We start from the raw sequence: 18,953 nt of genomic DNA on the forward strand, positions 1-18,953 counted from the left end.
CATTTTACTGAACAAGATGACTTTCATAGAAAGTATTTTCTACTTTTTCTGAACAATTCCATATTGATATGTTACATATATTATGGGCCTGTCGGATATAATTTCCAAAATGAAAAAATAGCTGAGGGATTGTCTTAAACACTTTACATGATCCTAAACTATTTTTTTGTAGATATTTGATATAATTTTTTTCACCAGTGGTGTAAACTTTGACAAAGATATTAGATACACACTTATTAAGAACATAATGAAAAAATATTTGCATAAGTGGGAAAAAAACAAACTTTGTGTCTTCTAAGAACTAAACCGCGGTTAGGAAAAATGTGTGTCTTTTTAACCTCTGAACTTGTTCTCAAGTTAATGAACAACGTCATTGCCGTCAAATAATAGCGCGATGTGCGTTCTCGAAATACTACCTTGCCTATTTGTCGAATATTGTTATCAATGTAGCTTTTCGGTCACTTTAGGGCGCAATTTCTGATCTTTTATACCACTATCAAACTAGTGTCCGCGAAACAGTTTGATTTCATTCAACGCGATGCAACTTCTTCAAGAGTATATGGAGATATTCCATATTATACACCGAATCTGGTGCGCATCTTCCGACGTGTCCATTTTCATGTTTTTTATCATTAGAATGCATCAATCAAAAACTGTTCATAAACTAATGTAGCCAGTTATTTCAGAAATTTCGCAGCGTGACTTAGAAATATTGTTAAAAAAAAGTGTTTTAACGTTATCAAAACGTTATGAATAAAGAGGTTTAAAAAATTATATAATTATATCTTTGCCCTGCTCGTGTATCGGACCTCCGTAAGAGCTTCATAACATTTTTGCAGAATTATTTTTTGATAAAAACCACTTAGAATCAATATTTTTTAAAAAATAGACAAAATATACATAGGTAGGGATAATGCATGTTTTTTCGTGTTATAACGTCTGCAGAATCCCGAGGGATTGGTTGGTGCCCGGGTCCGTAGAAAATAACATGCGCTAAGGCTATTCTAGCATAAAACGCAAAAAAAAAAACCGAATAAATGAATACATTATCCCTCATTCTAGCATAAAAGCTGCTGTTATTGTCACTTTTTGGGGGTGTTTTAACAGGAGAAAACGTGTGTTAACAGTGAGATTCTCGCGCTCACGTGCTGTTATAACACCTTTTTATATATCTGCGTTCCGTGGCAAAGCGTAAACGTATTACGGCCCCAAACATGTTTTCTCTCCTGTTAAAACACCCCCAAAACGTGACAAGAACAGCAGTTTTATGCTAGAATGTGTGATATACATGTAACTGCAATTGGCCGTCAATAAAATAATTTTTTTCCAAGAGTCTAGGATTTGTTGGAAATAACCCGCGTAGTATTTACATACGGCTAGTTACATGCAAAGCATTTTCTAATTTAACAATAACTTAATTCTCACGATGTAATAAGATGTTTACTTTTACGTACACGGCAATTTTCTTAATTTGCACCTGAAGATGCACGAGTTTTCCTAGCAGTCAGTATGGTTTTAATGAGAATACCTGACATTTCAAAAATATAGGTGGACATAATTGGATATTCAGCAGGCCTCTCTATAGTTATCGTTTTGCAAACTAATGGGAAATGACATATAAATGCCGCATGATAACTCAAACGATAACATGTTTGATAATTATGATTTTTTTTTCATTAAAACGTTTCAATACAGAAAATACCTTTGTATAACATTACGGTATGCACTTAACTTCTATCATTGTTTTACAAATCATACGAACCATAACAATTAAACAATATTATAAACATGCCGTCGTTTAAATTATCGTGCGGGGTACTAGTAATTGCGGCAAATGGCGATGTCTTCACAAACGCATTTACACACTCATCTTCACAGTGTGTTGTTGAGAAAAAATAATGACATGAACATTTTTTGTAAAAAAAAGATGTTTTCTTAGTTGAAACAAAGAAAGTTTACAGGTTTAGTTAAAACTGGTTATAACTGGTAAGAATCAATAAAACTGGAATTATTAATTTTTTGCGGCCACCTCGCTAACATTTTTGTAATATTTTACACCAAATATCAGGTTTTCATTCAATTTTAGAAATAAATTTTTGATTATGTCACATAACTTATATATGATTTGAAGAGTAGAAGTGTAGACAATGAGTAAATTTATCCATGAAAGATACTGCCTTACATATAAAGTACACAAAAAGTATACGCGAATCCTGCCAAAACTAATAGTGCATGAAAATTACAATTTTCGCACACCCTCTTGAAATTAATTAAATACAATATTTGTTTGTCATACATTTTAAATTTTGACAGCTGTAGCAGGTATCTTAAAATTAACAGTGCATACGTTTAGTGTTTAAAAACAGGTGGTGTTCAAACACGTGTACGATGACGATAAATATTTCCTGGCGTGAAATGTCTTAACATATTAGATACGACCTAGAATGCACGCATCGCACGGACTTCTCACGTGTTTGGCGGGAAATCGGAGAGTGCTGCTATATAAGGAACGACACGAGGTCTTTACTCTATCCTGTCCCGATTCAGCTGGCAGACGTATACAGAAACTAATGGTAAGAATTTTATCATAATACTTGTCTTGCTAAATTCATAATGTTTTTTATTTAATCAGTTTTGCACATTTCTGATAAAATCATTTTGCCGTTTATTCTATAAATTTTGTATATAAGTATAAAGACAAGATCACTTCGTTGGTATGTCCATTTTCAAAAATATAATTATCCTTTTTTCACTATTCTACGTTTTTGAGATAAAATTTTCTGCATGTAGCGCACAAGTCAGAGATTTTTGTTGGTACAAGGCAAAGTGTCTTTAGCATTAATTGTGAAAATATTCTTTTCAAATCTGACCAAGGGCAATGCATAAAGTGCACATGTGAAAATCTCTATCTGTACAGTGGTAGATTTTTTCTCTCTATAAAATTGTCGAATTAATCGCAGCAAGCTGGATTCTACGTAGTATTGAACACTTTTTCAATTAAATATTAGATTCACAAGACTTTGAATCTAACATGATATTCACTCTTCTGCGATTCTGTGATGTCAAAACCTTTACTGAAACTGCCAATGCCTTGACAGCAAGTTCGAGACAAAGACCTCTTTAATTCCTTCATAAGGATCAGTCTTTCGCCATCTTTGCCATCTTTGAAATATCAAGTACCTATCAGGTCTATGATTTGGTTGTTTTTACAGAATCTGCAAATATATGGACAATCCATATTAATTTTAAACATTTTCCTTGCACCAACTTACAGACTGTGTTTATGTACATAAATTGTTGGAATAACAATTGAACTCAAAACTGAGCTTCAAAAATATAATTTACCGATTTCATTCGCAAATGAAGGGTGATTCGTGAGTATCAGCCGCTACGCATGACTTTGACTTTTTTTAAAAAATGTGAAAAAAAGCTTGTCTGAGTGATCCAGACTGTCTGAATTTTTTTTTTTATCTATAATGGATATACTAAGTGAAACAATTCTTTTGAAACTGCGGTTCTGTAAAAATACCAATGTAATCTTAGACCTTCTTAACGCTACTAAATAGGTGCGCTGTTTCTATGTGCGCTATTTCTTAAAAGATAATTATGAACAATAATTTTGCAGATGTTGTCGTATATTGTGTGTGCCGTGTTTGTGATGACATCGGTTAGAGCAACTGAATTAGATGTCGACACTTTAGAAGGCAAGTACCCACTAAATATGTTGAAACATTTTTTTTTTGCCGCCACTCGTGTGGTCTGTATTTGTCACTCATTATTTTCAAGAAGTTGTAAAAGGTATATTGAATGAAAAAACTTAAGTTTTTAAACTATCGCAAGTTAAACGTTTAAGTTCTACATGTATATGGATATTCAAGTGTACATATCGTACCTCGCTTTGCGTGCAGCACTGAATTCATTACGAAAAATGTCCGACATTACATTATAGCGGAGTGATTACTTCCCTTTTATGCACTTTTTAGAAATTGTTCTTGTCGGAACGATCACTAATTTATCAATAGATGAAACTCTAAACCAGAAAAAAGGAGGAGTTAGCTTGTTTGTCGGTCTGTCGTTCCGTTGTTTTTATAGTTTCCGGGCAATAACTTGTGAAGGACTTGACAGATTTAAATGAATTTTGGAACACGGGTGTAACATCATAACGTACCGGTTAAGTTCGACTTAGCCTTCAAATTACCATTTTTGATGTAGTTATGGCCCTTAACTTAAAAATGTGCCATACTTCTGTATGAAGTAAATCTAATAGATGATAACTTAAATGGTTTTGTAACTGTTTTAGATGACGTTTGTTCTCCTTATTTTAAACATACCATTAACAAGGATACTCTAGCTCAGTGATCGGCCGCTGAAAACCGAAAATATTTGGTTTGACGATGAGTGCAAACAGAAAAGAAATCATTTTTTGGAATGTTTGAATATGTACCGCAGTGACGATTGTGAAATTAACAGTCAATAACTTTTTTTTTGCTTTTACAAAGTTTTGCGTTTCTCGACTTACATTTCGATTACTAGGTCATACGTGTTTACACGTTTTCAAACCAAATTTCTCTACTTGCAAACTGACCTTTATACTTTTTGATTATGTTTTGTTTTAGCTTGAGCTCACGTTTTCATATACAAGACACATTAAAATATGGAACCCTGAGTTAAGGTTACAAAACGCAATCTTTAATGTTTATAAACATGTTTACGAAAACAAACTGCAGTATCTATTTGGTGTAATACGTTATACATACTATTGAAGCATTGAGAGGGGAAAAGTTCTATGAGGTTGTCAATTTTCATTATTTGAGATATTTCAGTGAAAAAGGGTTTTCAATAGTTCAGACATCTGATCGTTAACACCGAGATACCAAACGCAATTTCATCACTGCCTTTCCATTGATGAATATTTGTTTACGAATTGAAAACTTCTTAAGGGTTCCTTAAAAGTACTTTTCCGCAGTCATAAATAAAATCGTAAATTACAACAGGGTGGCTTTGGTGAGATGGCTGGTTGGTTTAAGGGAGCTGGCAATAGTTTCGTCGACTGGCAAGGCTGGCAGTCTGTCGATATGTAGACAGGCTTGAACCTTTTGCATGTGCTTAAACAATTTAAGTTTCAAAATAAGCATAGTGGTTTTATGGTTAGTATCGGGGCACGCATGTGGCATCTCGGCTGTCCAAAGTGTGCAATACTTGGATTTAATTTTGTACATTTTCAAACACTAGCAATTTCATCATTCAATTATTCACCTAGTAATAGTAAATAAGTGTTGGCAAAAAGAATAACATTGTGAGCAAAGGAATAGGTCTTCATATTAAGACGGCGTTAAGATTGCCCGGTACCCCTCTCGATCCACGCATTGCATTATACCGTAGCAGATATATTGACTGTCAGCATTTGCTTGCATCGAATCGTCAGTTTTTGTCAACAACGTCGAGTCTTACTGACTTTGAATTTGAGGTTACCATGTGGCCTAAATGCTGGGTTTATTTAAGGTCAAACGAAGAAAACCCACCTTAATATGCTTTTTTGTTTCAGGTGTCGGCAACACCTTTTCAAGCGGGTTTAACAGCGTCACTAATACATTGGGAAATTGGGGCAGTTCTATCGGCATTGGATTGAACAGTTTCGGGAACTCTATTTCCAGTGGGTTATCCAGTAAGTATTGTTTTAAATACTTTTCCGACTCGTACACTTTACAAGTTTGATTGTGTAAACTTCCATCTATTTATTGGTCGTCTCGAAATTAACAGTACCATCAGATGTAAAAACTTATTATTCTTACATGATTTATTGGCTTATCAGTTTCGTAACTGTCCTTAAATCTAAGTCATAAAATATATCACGTTTATGTTTGTTTTGTTGGGTTTAACGTCGCACCGACACATTCATAGGTCATATGGTGACTTTCCAGCTTTCATGGTGGAGAAGGACCCCAGGTGCCCTTCCATGCATTATTTCATCACTAGCGGGATCCTGGGTAGAACCGCCGACCTTCTGTAAGCCAGCTGGATGGCTTCCTCACATGAAGAATTCAACGCCCCGAGTTAGGCTCGAACCCACATCGTTGAGGGGCAAGTGATTTGAAGTCGGCGACCTTAACCACTCGGCTACGGAGGCCCCCATCACGTTTATGTCTTTGTACTAAAACGTCTTCACGCTTAAACTGTTACTTTGGCTGTCTCTTTCAAAATCTAGGTATATTTTGACGACGTCGCCGTGACGTTGAACCACTTGCTATGACGTCACGCAAACTTCAGGTTATCAGACATTGTTATATGGCTAAGCGAGTGGAGGAACTTGATCCAGAAACCAGACGGTGTATGGAGCAATGTAACGAATGCACACCTTTCCTCGGAGATCAAACGGCAATGATTGGTGGAGGTGAGCATTTGTTACTTCCCTTCTGTCAAACTAACCTGGAAAACGTGTCCACTTACGGAGTTTTTATTCTCCTACTGTTACTTTGGGTGTAACCAGGCAGGTCGAAGATAATTCATGTGCAAAAAGGGAAATTAGTTCTTCTGGTCTCTTTGAAACGGAACATTTCAAAATACAGTGTCATACTCTCCAACGCCTTGTTTTAATATTATCTACGACTTTTCTAACTCTTCACGTGTTTTTTTGTTTTTATCTCTCGGACTGCCAAATTGTGACAGAATTGAATGAAATTTGAACAAAATGTTTAATAATGATTTTATCTTAATAAAACATAATGATAAATGTCTGAAGTAGACTCATTTAACCGCAAGTGTAACATTAAGGTAACCCTTAAAGACCCACCTCGACCTAAGTGGCCTACTTTTTTCACTCACAAAAACTTCATGAAAATCATTCTTATAATACAGGTAATATACAACTATATACTATCAAGTTTTCAGATGGACAATTTAGGCCCTTACCGAATAAATATGTTTCACAAGTTCATGTGCAAACTGTTTTAGTCAATCTCTTTTCAGTACAGTTTTAAAAATATAGATGAATAAATACTTACACTTTTAGAAACAAAATGTGATCGAAATTTCCTTAAATACACTGATTTCTGTACATATGACTACATTAATTCAATAAAGTGTTAAGACATTAAACACATTGCCTTGGCCTAATATATATTACTGTCATTTTGTGACTAAATACTTGTATATCCCATTTTTGTGCAAATCGTGTATATTTACCATCATTAAAATGCAAAAGAATGCAGTTTTTTTGTGGTGCCTCTTTAAATCAACTAATTAACAAGCACCCCGATAAATCTAATTATCTTTAAAATAACGAGCATTAGGACATGACCTTAAACGTCTATTCAAAGTGGGGCAGACTTAGTAAGTAAAATCTGATTGAAAATCTCCTGCAATAACACCAGTTATAATTTTCAGTGTGTGGTGATCAGATCTTACTTGACCAAGCAGCAATGTCGGAGGTGATGACCAAAATGCAGGCGCTCTTCAATGCCAACGGAAACCCCGTACAAGGGACAACGCCTATCGTATCTAAGGTTAGTATGAGTAACAATTTCATTATTGCATTTAAACAAATATATTTTCGACTAGCATCACTGTACATTAATTTATTCTATATACCAAATTTATCGCTTCTCAAAAGCGTCATGTGCGTAACTACCAACAACCTATTGACCTACTTTCCCTCCCTCATTCCATCCACATAAATTTTATGAAAATGATTCTGATTATAAAGGTATAAACAGCTATACTACAGTACGACAGGTAGAAAATCTAGGCCATTCACAAATGCATCTGCTAACTTATCTAGTCAACATTTATACAGTTTTAAAAGCATATTAAGATGTGTGTAGAAACGGTGTGGTCTCAACTGGATTTAATACATTAATTACTGTCATACTGTTACTTGAATTACATAATGTTCCGACATTAACCTTTATAATGCTTGACACGATATATTCTGCCTCTTCGACCAGTGCAGATAATGATCAGGCTGTACGTTCGTGCAGTCTGGTCACGATCTGCACTGTTCACTGTTCAATCAGTATCTGTTTTGGTAAGCACCCCTTTTAACAGGTAATGGGACTGTCCAGATTGAAAGATGGACAAGTTCATTATAGAAATTTAGCAGGGTTAGGATTAAGCACATTGCCTTGGCCTAATGGATGCTGCTGGCAATTTGCATCTGAATACTTTTTCTCGATTTTTATATGCAAATCGTGCATAATTACAAAAGAATCCAATAATACCATGGTGGGTCTTTAAAGAAATCCTGTACAATTTCAACAGTGGGAATAAGTTCATGATTTTTTTTACCTTGATTCCCATCCTTTCAAAAGTATAAAGCTACAGCCCTTTTTGCTTCAAATTCTATCATCGAATCATCTTTAAAAAGACGACTACCAAACGTACATCAGAAGTGAAGATGTACTAAGTCGATTCGTCAGTTACTGAGAAATATATGGAATGCAACTAAGTCACAGTTGTCTTTAAATAAACTGTGCTTTCAGAAAATACTTTCAAGTAGACTGATAGGAAATCGACCTGTATAAAACGGGTACGCATTAAAATCATATAGAAACCATTCTTCATTGTCTGATTTTACACTAAGTATCGAATCGCACTGTCTTTGGACAACTAATGTACCACTTTTATGCAGAACGCCTAAACGCTGCATTACAAATATTCAAAACTATCTTGTCATTTTACAGATTGAATTCGACCAGTCTGACTTCAGTTTTACCGACTTCAGTGTGGGGGGAGTTTACGTCACTGCAAAAACTCCCAATGGCGTGGTTAGGTACCCGAGTAACTACAGGTACAAGATGCAATCACCACAAACCACCGCAGAAAATTTAGCGCAGGAACTGATCGAAAAATGGAATGTTTAAATATTCAAAAGTGAACGATTTTCTCGTGAAGCACGCACCTAAAAGTACACTTATTGGTGATAAATTCGGATGCTGGAGTATAGGATGAACACCAGTATAAATGTGTTGAATCGATCAAGTACAATTTCAGTAAAAAATAAAAAAATTGACGATATTCATACAGTTGTTTAGTATTTCTCCGCGCAATGTTGTCTAGTTTTTGATATTGTTAATTGTTATTTATAGTATTAATAAATGTTTATGAAATATAAAATTTTTGTTTTCGTTTAGAAATTCTTGACAAGACTCCATTATTTTCAAAAATAGCAAAATTGAATGAAGCTACGGAATCGTTCAACCCAGTTTGTACTCCTCATAAAATAAGCATGTGTTTACAAACAGACAATTTTACCAGTGTACATTGTATTAATGTCTAATGGGAAATCGGGAATCGGGAAACAGGAAATGTTGTATTTTAAGATCTGCATTACAGTATCGATACTAGACATTAAAAAGCATTTTCCCTCTTATTGTCCCGGTGTCCCAGTGTCGAACACTTTCGAGCCAGTGTTTGAACTGTTCGTACGCCAGTCCGCCATTTCGTCCGTCATACTCTAGTTGTCTCAACTGTTACTTTTTATCAGATTGATATGAAACCGTGTTCACATGACGTTAAAAAGGATATGTGCATATATTCTGGGCTTTCATGTCCCAAATATTCTTGAGTGATGGACCTTTCCCAGACGGGATGGACGGATCCGAACGGAAGGGAAGAAGCATTTTGAAGAACTTTTGATGGCAAAATACAAAACATATCGTAGCCCTGACCCACCTATAAACCGGGCCATTCTATTTTTCAAGTACAACAACACGGTTGACCCATTTAAACGAGTTGTATATATTGTTAGGACTTGCCTGCATTCCAGGGTAATGCGGTACTCGGTGTCGAAGACCCATGGGGTACAGTGTTTGAATTACCCCTCTGTCCGTCAATACTGTGCTCAACTCCTACAATATCCATTCGGTTGAAATAAAACTTGGTATACATGCTGTTGGTAAGATCATCGGAACTTTCATGTTTGATTTTTTTCTGGAGTTATGGCCCTTAGACGTCAGAATAGTACAGCTGCATCAGAACATTGTGTACTCGCCTGCCTCTAGTTGAAATGAAATTTGGTATACACCAACATGAAGTGGGCATGCTCATACAATCAGAACTTCATTGAGCTATGACCCTTGTTGTGGACAATTTTTTGCCGGGCCTGTGTCCTACAATGTTAAAGTAGAAAAGTTTCTTATTTTACGTGGGTAGTCTGTTTCTTATTTTACGTGGGTAGTCCGCGGGTGAGATGGAAAAAATTTACTTCCAGCCGAGAAGGCGTCATATACACATAGCCAGCATTCAGTCTATAGGCCGATACTGCTGGAAACTACCAATTTGATTAAATCACCCACTTGATGTAGTAGTCCAACCTGCTTACCATGGCGCAGTTGACTACCTATATGTTGGCACCATTGACTCCCTACATGTTTGAACCATTCTCATTGCTCATGTTTTTGATAAAGGTATATTGAAATGAAACTACGTGAATCTTCAAAATCTCTTTAACCGATCTAAGCAAACTGATAGTGGCAATATGTACCGGTCATAAGTCTAACTTAAATTTAATAAATGCATGCCTAGGAGTAGAATCGCATTCCTGTTACATTTTTACCTGGTCGTCACTACACCACAAATTGTTTTCCCATTGTGCGTATGAGATGACCCCCTGTTTTCATCGTTGGCTTGGTTGTAGAAATTCGTTTGATAAAGTTTCTTGTGATTCACATAAAATTATTCTTTGTAAAAAAATGTAGATAAAAAAAAAAATAAATAAAATAAATAAATTTTGAAAAATAATCACTACTTTTGTTTGATTACATGACTGACCAATCAAAACAGGCAAACCTTATCTTTTTCGCAGGTGTACACTTACCTCATTCCCAGTAAGTTCCTTGCACACTTTTGAATTGATGGTCTCCGACCTATAAGGAGCTATTGCTTTACGTTAGTATTGACGTCAGATATCGGTATGACGCGCTATTCTTTTTTAGTCACCACAGTTCAGTATGAGTACCTTCCATAGCTGTACCTATCTTGCCTTAGGCGGACATAAACTAAATCAAAACATTAGGGGCCATCTGTTGACCAAAATTGATAATTCTGTGAAGTTGTTAGCCCCATATTTTGAGAGAAAAAAAGTCAAACGGCATCAAATTATAGAAAGTAATGGTTCTGTCTCATGAAAATTGAACAGCGAATTACAGTAGAATCATTTAATTTCGTGGGAATAAAATTTCATGCTTTATAGAAAAACTGCTATGTTTTAGCGACATGAATTAGTAGATTTCCGATTTCGAAGATACAGTACTTAAGAATTTTGTTTGTTGTTTCGGATTTAATGTCGTGAATTGACGAAATAACCAAGAAATCGACGAAAAAGTGTCCAGCGAATACTGTTTAAAAGTATTATAGTTTATATAACTATTGTTCTTTCACTAAACATACAATTCAAAATATTTGTCAGTCATGCATGCACACGAACATTTTTTTAAAGAACTAAACGAAACTATACTGCAGTTTTATACGCAACTGTTTACATATAAAAATAAGATACCATATGTCTTTAAGTTTTGAATAAATCTTAAAAAAATCTTTAAATACATCAAATTTAAGTGAAAAGCTTGATGATATTGACAATTTCTTGATTAATTGAAACTGGTATTAAATCCTAAACGCTATAAAATTCCCGATCTCACAATTCTGTTGAGACAAAGCACGTAGATAAATGGAAGTAGATGAATATACTAGTCTATATAGCCGTTTCTACAAATTCACAGAAAACACAGCGTTTAAAAAGATAGATTACTTTCATTAAAATATATTAAACGATACAAAATAATTCTTCTGTAGATCTCTGGCATTTTAGCTGCACAAAATATGGAACAGTAGAATGTAAATCTGTAAATTTGATATGGATAATTGTGCCATTTGTTTTATTAGTAATAGGTTTGTGTGGAAATATTTTAAATTCCATTGTTCTTTCAAGACCCCTGACCCTTAAGTAATCGACAACAATTATATTTACTATTTTGGCTGGTAGATTAAAACGATACTATGTACAGATCGACTAACAGACACAGAATTGCGGATAGCAGACGATCAACGACAAGACCTATATTAACAATAAGTGTATTTTATATGACAGAAAGTTACACACTATATGTCAGTCATTAAAATCACTGCACAGACGTTTAGAATTAATCTTAAAACAAAACAAAATCCTTATGGTTTAGTAGTATATCACAAAACCACAGAAATTTTTAGAAAACGAAAAACATCTTTAAAACTTCCTATCTGTCCAATACATTTTTACCATTCTGTCCCGTAGAATCGGATACTTAAAATATTCTAAAAGAGTTACCCCTCTTTAAAAAGCAATGCCATTTGTAAAGACATAACATTAAAAAAATTGTCAAAAACGATGTTTAACCTAGTTATGTAAAGTTTAAACACTGGAACATTGTTGCAAATGCATCAAAATGAAGACATGTAACAGCTTTTTAAAAATGGTGACCTTTTTAAAGGAGTTGAACTGTCCAGAAGTGTGGCCCCTTCATGCAGTCCCTTACCATAATTCAATGCATATATAATAGTAAATTAACAATGATTTTGTAGAATAATATAAATGCTTTATATGCTGTATAATATTCATGTAAAACAATTCTTTCTTTCTATGATTTGGTGATGTTCGAACTTTTTTTCCTCCGAAACATGGACCGAACTCTTAACATGCATTATATAAAATAAAAAAAAATCATTAACATGTATTATATAAAATAAAAACATTTCTTAACATGCATTATATAAAATAAAAGCTAATAGCTAGAAATATCGACCATTTCTTGATTAACTGAAAACGAACATCAAATCTGATATTAAATCTTAAACGTTAATAAATTCCTGGTCTCACAACTCTCTTGAGCCAATTCACGTTGATAAATGGACGTAGATAATAAATATATAGCGGTGCCTTAAGCTAGGCTAGTACTTAGTCCATAATTTCACGTAAAACACAACAGTGCTTTTAATAAATAGGATATATGAAATGATGCAAAATATTTCCTCTGTAGACCTCTGGTATTTTAATTGCACAAATTATGGAACAGTGAAGGTTGGATATGGAGAATTGTGCCTTTTGTTTTATTTGTAATAGGTTTGTGTGGAAATATTCTAAATTGTATTGTTCTTTCCAGACTCCGGATCATTAAAATATCGACAACAATATATTTACTATTTTGGCAGGTTTCTGTTCACGGTAGTTTAAAACAATACTTTGTACACTATAACCGGAAAAGAAATTGCTGATTTTTCAGAAACGTACTGCAAGATTTATAGGTGGCTTCGTTTCACCTCTGGAGATTTTTCAGTTTGGTCATTGGTACATGTATTAATGACTCTTCATCCAGCTGGCTTACGGGATTCGGTGGATCTACCCAGATGCCTGCTTGTGATGAAATAATGCACGGAGGGACACCTGGGGTCATCCTCCACCATTAAAGCTGGAAAGGCGCCATATGACTTATAATTTTGTCGGTGAAACGTGAAACCGAACAAAAATAAATAAATTAATTAATGACTCTTGAAAGAACTTTTGTACTGACCACAAGATTGAAACGTTCTCCAGAAATGTCATTAATTGTTTCCTTGGTCTCCTTGTTAATCACAACAGTGGGAAATATCCACTTGATTACTGGATCATCATACAAGATCAGTCAGACAGCTTCCAGGCAAAAACAAAGACGCCTAACCTGTACTTACACATGCATGGGATACGAGAGGTTATATCGGGGTATATTGGTGTCCTTGCTTTTTGGTGTGTTATACAGTTCTACATGCTATTATATTCATAGGCAACACGTCTAGGGCATGGTACAGACCATCAACAAGATCTATTAACAGACAGAGAATTGCGGACAGGAGACGATCATCGACAAGGCTTTAAATAACAATAAGTGTATTGTTTGTAAAAAGTTACACACTTAATGTCAATTATTAAAGTCATGACACAGAAGTTTCTGTTCACGATAGTTTAAAACAATACTATGTACAGTATTACCGAAAAAAACCTGCTGATTTTTCAGAAACGTACTGCAAGATCTACAGATGGTATCGTTTTACCTCTGGAGAATTTTCAGTTTGGTTATTTTTATTATTGACTGTTCATCCAGCAGGCTTATGGAAGGTCGGTGGTTCTACCAAGGTGCTCGCTTGTGATGAAATTATGCACGGAGGGGCACCTGGGGTCTTCCTCTACCACCAAAGCTGGAAAATCGCCATATGACATAAAATTGTGTCGGTGCGACGTTAAACCCAACAAGAAAAATATAAATATATTAATGACTCTTGAAAGAACTTTTGTAACCAAGGCTCCATTGACCACAAGATATAAACTTTCTCCAAAACTAGGCTGCCTCCGTGGCCGAGTGGTTAAAGTCGCTGGCTTCAAATCACTTGCCCCTCACCGATATTGGTTCGAACCTCACTCAGGGCGTTTGATTCTTTTATGTGAGGAAGCCATCCAGCTGGCATACGGAAAGTCGGTGGTTCTACCCAGGTGTTCGCTCGTGATGAAATAATTCATGGAGGGGCACCTGGGGTCTTCCCCTACCGTCAAAGCTGGAAAATCGCTATATGAATATATGTGTGTCGGTGCTACGTTACACCCAACAAAAATAAATATATTAATGACTCTTGAAAGAACTTGTGTAACCAAGGCTCCATTGATCACAAGATCTAAACTTTCTTAAAAAATGTCTTTAATTGTTTCCCTGATCATCCTTTTAATCATAACACTGGGAAATATCCACTTGATTACTAGATCATCATACAAGACCGTTCAGTCAGCTTCCACGACTAACCTATACTTACAAAAGTGAGGGATACGAGAGGTTGTATCGGGGTATATGGGCTGTCCTTGTTTTTTTTGTGTGTGTTATACAGTTCTACTTGCTTTTATCATATTCATAGGAAATGCAAATACAGCAAATGTGCTATTGTTAAAGCAAAAATCTTTTTCTCATATGCAGCAGTCATGACGATGTTCGAGCGCAAGAGATAGCAACTATTAACCCTGACGGAGGAGTCGGCGGCACTAATAATGCATCACATCTAGGGCATGGTTCAGACCATCAAACCAGATCGACTAACAGACACAGAATTGCGGATAGGAGACGATCATCGACAAGGCTTTTTTTTTACCAATGTGTGTATTTTTTTCTGATATGATAAAAAGTTACACAATATATGACATGGCAGAGACGTTTAGAATGTGCTGTAGAACAAAAACAAAATCCTTGCATTATATAAAATACAAGTCAATAGCTAGAAAATATTGACCATTTCTTGATTAATTGAAAAACATCAAATCTGATATTAAATCTCAAATGTTAATAAATTGCTGGTCTCATAACTCTCTTGAGACAATGTACTTTGATAAATGGAAGTAGATAATAAATATATATATAGGTGCCTTAAGCTAGACTAGTACTCAGTCCACAATTTCACGGAAAACACAACAGTTCAGAATTTGAATTGCTTGCAATAAATAGGAAATATGAAACGATGCAAAATATTTCCTCTGTAGACCTCTGGTATTTTAACTGCACAAATTATGGAACAGTGGAGTGTAAATCTGTATATTGGATATGGAGAATTGTGCCTTTTATTTTATTTGTAACAGGTTTGTGTGGAAATATTCTAAACTTTATAGTTCTTTCAAGACCCCGGATCCGGAAGTACTCGACAACAATATATTTACTTTTTTTGGCTGGATCGGATATAGTGTTTCTGTTCACTGTAGTTTTAAACGATACAGTGTACACTATAACCGGAAAAGAAATCGCTGATTTTTCCGAAACGTACTGCAAGTTTTATAGGTGGCTTCGTTTTACCTCTGGAGCTTTTTCAGTTTGGTTATTGGTTTTAATGACTCTTGAAAGAACTTTTGTAACGAAGGCTCCATTGACCGCAAGATCTAAACTTTCTCCAAAAAATTCTCTAATTGTTTCCTTGGTCACCTTGTTAATCATAATAATTGGAAATATCCACTTGATTACTGGATCATCATACAAGGCCATTCAAACAGCTTCAAAACAAGGACAAGGTCGTCAGGATTGCACGTTCACAAGTGAGGAGTATGAGCAGTTTTATCGTGGTTCATGGGCTATACTTGTTTTGGTGTTTTATACAGTTTTTCCTGCTATTATCATATTCATAGGAAATGCAAATATAGCAATAGTGCTATTGTTAAAGCGGAAATCTTTTTCACGTGTGCAACCTTCAGTTGCAAATACACAGGCATCTGGAACAGTTATAACTCGGAATCGTGATGATGGTCGAACGCAACAAATAGCAACTATTAACCTCGAAAGAGGTGTCGGCGGCACTAATAATGCATCACGTCTAGGACATGGTACAGACGATCAAACACGATCTACTAACAGACACAGAATTGTGGATAGAAGGCGGTCATCAACAAGGCTTTTGTTGACAATTAGTGTATTTTTCCTGATAACTACACTTCCATATTGTATTTATGCCATTATTCTGGGACAGCTGGAACGGCTTGATGACGATGAAATTGCTAAATGGCGGCTATTGACACTTATAATCTATATTTTGTTGTGGAGTAACTTTTCTTTTAACTTCTTTTTGTACTTTGCAACCGGCACCATATTCAAACAAGAATGGAAAAGATTAGTCGGAAAACTCAAAGTTTTGTTTAATCAATTGTTCTAAAAATGTCCTTTGACTTTACTTTCATTGTCCTCACATGAATATTTTTTATTAAAGGATGCATTATTTTAAGACTAATGTCAGCTGATTTATTCAATATATATAATTTTCCTTTCAAATTTAAACATGTACTGTTATTAGTGCTGGTATATGTCTAGAAAATCGAATCATGAATTCATTTAAAAAGTCATACCTATGTTTGAAACACATGATTTTAAAAACATTTATGTAGATTATTGAAATTTGAAATTTTTTAAAACGATACCTCGTTTTCTCTTGTTTCAGTCTAATACTCTTAGCCTTTGATATTGTTGGTACAAAAATGAAATAATGAATAAAATATTCAATATTTGAATGTCCTTACTTGACCTGATTTATTTCCATAAATATTTGTCAAAATGCTGCAGTATGAATTTACCTGCGGATATGTCTAAATTGTTTTTGTTTAAATGTTTAGTTCTGCTCAACCCGGGGCTAGAGGGCGTAGACGGTCGCATGCATTTCCACTACCGTCCATGAACAGGCTCAATCTAACAGAGTCTGCAACATTTTCATTTTTGTCGCGTTTAGCGCCCTGTGGAGTTTTCACTTTTATTTAATTTATACAGAATACAAATGACAACTGTTATCAATGTGAAATCGCTTTCACATTCAGATATTATTTATTTGGAAATATTTTCCCTAAATTAGATAATTATATGTAATGGTTCTGTTTAGTAAAAGAATTCCGCACGTGCTTTATGAGAGGGTTGGTCACTGGCACCAGATCAGAAAGAAAATGCCTCCGTACGTGTTATACCCTACCCCTAGGTATTCTATAAGAACCATGGTCATGCTAACCCGTTTCAATCGCGCATTTCATACCTAAAACACGCAGTGCGGTAAATGTGTACTATGGGTAACAAACAAGCGGTAATTTCATTGTGTACCAGTCACATTTTTTCAATACATCTTATCCTAGAAAAACAACGCGTAGTTTATAGTAATTTCAACATTACACAAAAAAACTTGCTTGAACTTCCCTGGTGAATTTCCGTTCTAGATTACAACCCTGTAAACATGAAATCATCGGGCCAACGACGGAAAACCGTCAAAGGAAAATCGTTGTTGGGCCACTGTTGGCCCAACAATGATTAGTAAGTATTGTAAATACAGCGGTTGGGCCAACGTTGAACCAACTTTAAATTTCAGTCAAAGATATCTCTGCATTGGCCCAATAGTGATTTTCAGGGAAAGACTTACACCGAGAAAACATCGTTGGCCCAACGTTGGCCCATTAGAAGTTATAATATAATAATTATATATTTTACAGGTGACTGTTTTATCACAAGCACCTACAGGTAAACACATTGTGTAGGTGTAACATGCAGTATTTAATTAATAATCAAATACTTTTCTGCACCAATTTATAATCTGATAGTTCGGGCTAACTAAACTTAATACTTATCTGCAGCCGTAATGATATTTTGAACTATTAAAATTTTCTACCTGAAAAATCAAATTTGTGAAAAAAAATATTGAAAACAAAAACTGCTATAACAAATATCTGATTTTGTACAATCATAAAATGTTTACAATAAATCTGTTGAATATTCCAGAACATGAACTCTCGTTAACCCGAATTATGTAAAAAATCCCAGAAAATGTGGTTAATTTTACTCTCTATGCGAGATTTCTAGCTGCATAGACATGTGAAGTAAAGGAAACTATTATACATGTTAACAAAAACCCGGTCTACTAGCTATAAACTGTGAGTAGAAGTTTTTCAATATTTTTTGATAAAGTTGTTTAATCTTAAGGAGAATTTCTTTTATAGCCTGTATGCATGTAGTATCTATGTGACTTGAACATATGTTGAATACTTTTATCTAAAACTGGCGGATGGTACTAGTGTTGAGTATTTAATTCTGTAAATAAAATAAGTCATATTCTCGTTAATTTTAACATATTTTTCTCGGTTAAATATAGACAAAAATAAATTTCATATAAATGTCCAGAGGTTTATGTGCATCTGTATAGATATTGTTATCAATATGACGTAGATGGTTTAATCAACATTATGATTTTCATTTTTTTTTACAGGATGCTGTTCAAGAAAGTAATAATTGAGCGCCTAGCACTGTGGGGCACAGGAAAAAAAAGAAAAGATAGAAAGCTGCAACTTCAGTGAGAAAAGAAAACAACCAGACAGAACTTGGATATATAATGAGTTAAAATACAGACAGTAATTCATTTTAAAAGGATTTGATCAGTGACTGAAAAAAGAAAAATAGATTTAT

The 18,953-nt window shown here is 34.8% G+C and overlaps 1 protein-coding gene across 2 annotated transcripts in view; it reads left to right on the forward strand.

The window, feature by feature from the left end:
* The first annotated feature begins 2,422 nt into the window (after positions 1-2,422).
* The window catches only part of LOC123538793 (uncharacterized), a 229,838-nt gene continuing 213,307 nt past the window's right edge, over positions 2,423-18,953 (forward strand). The window contains exons 1-5 of one of the 2 annotated variants that reach the window (XM_053530406.1): positions 2,423-2,573; positions 3,626-3,704; positions 5,546-5,665; positions 7,384-7,502; positions 8,679-9,092. In XM_053530406.1, the coding sequence (XP_053386381.1) occupies positions 2,445-2,573; positions 3,626-3,704; positions 5,546-5,665; positions 7,384-7,502; positions 8,679-8,858 (627 nt within the window). In that variant the 5' untranslated portion in view covers positions 2,423-2,444 and the 3' untranslated portion in view covers positions 8,859-9,092. Of the gene's footprint in view, positions 2,574-3,625; positions 3,705-5,545; positions 5,666-7,383; positions 7,503-8,678; positions 9,093-18,953 lie in introns of those variants that run through there. The other variant, XM_053530405.1, reaches the window with a different exon arrangement.

Source organism: Mercenaria mercenaria, chromosome 18, assembly GCF_021730395.1.
Source record: "Mercenaria mercenaria strain notata chromosome 18, MADL_Memer_1, whole genome shotgun sequence".
NCBI lineage: Eukaryota > Metazoa > Mollusca > Bivalvia > Venerida > Veneridae > Mercenaria > Mercenaria mercenaria.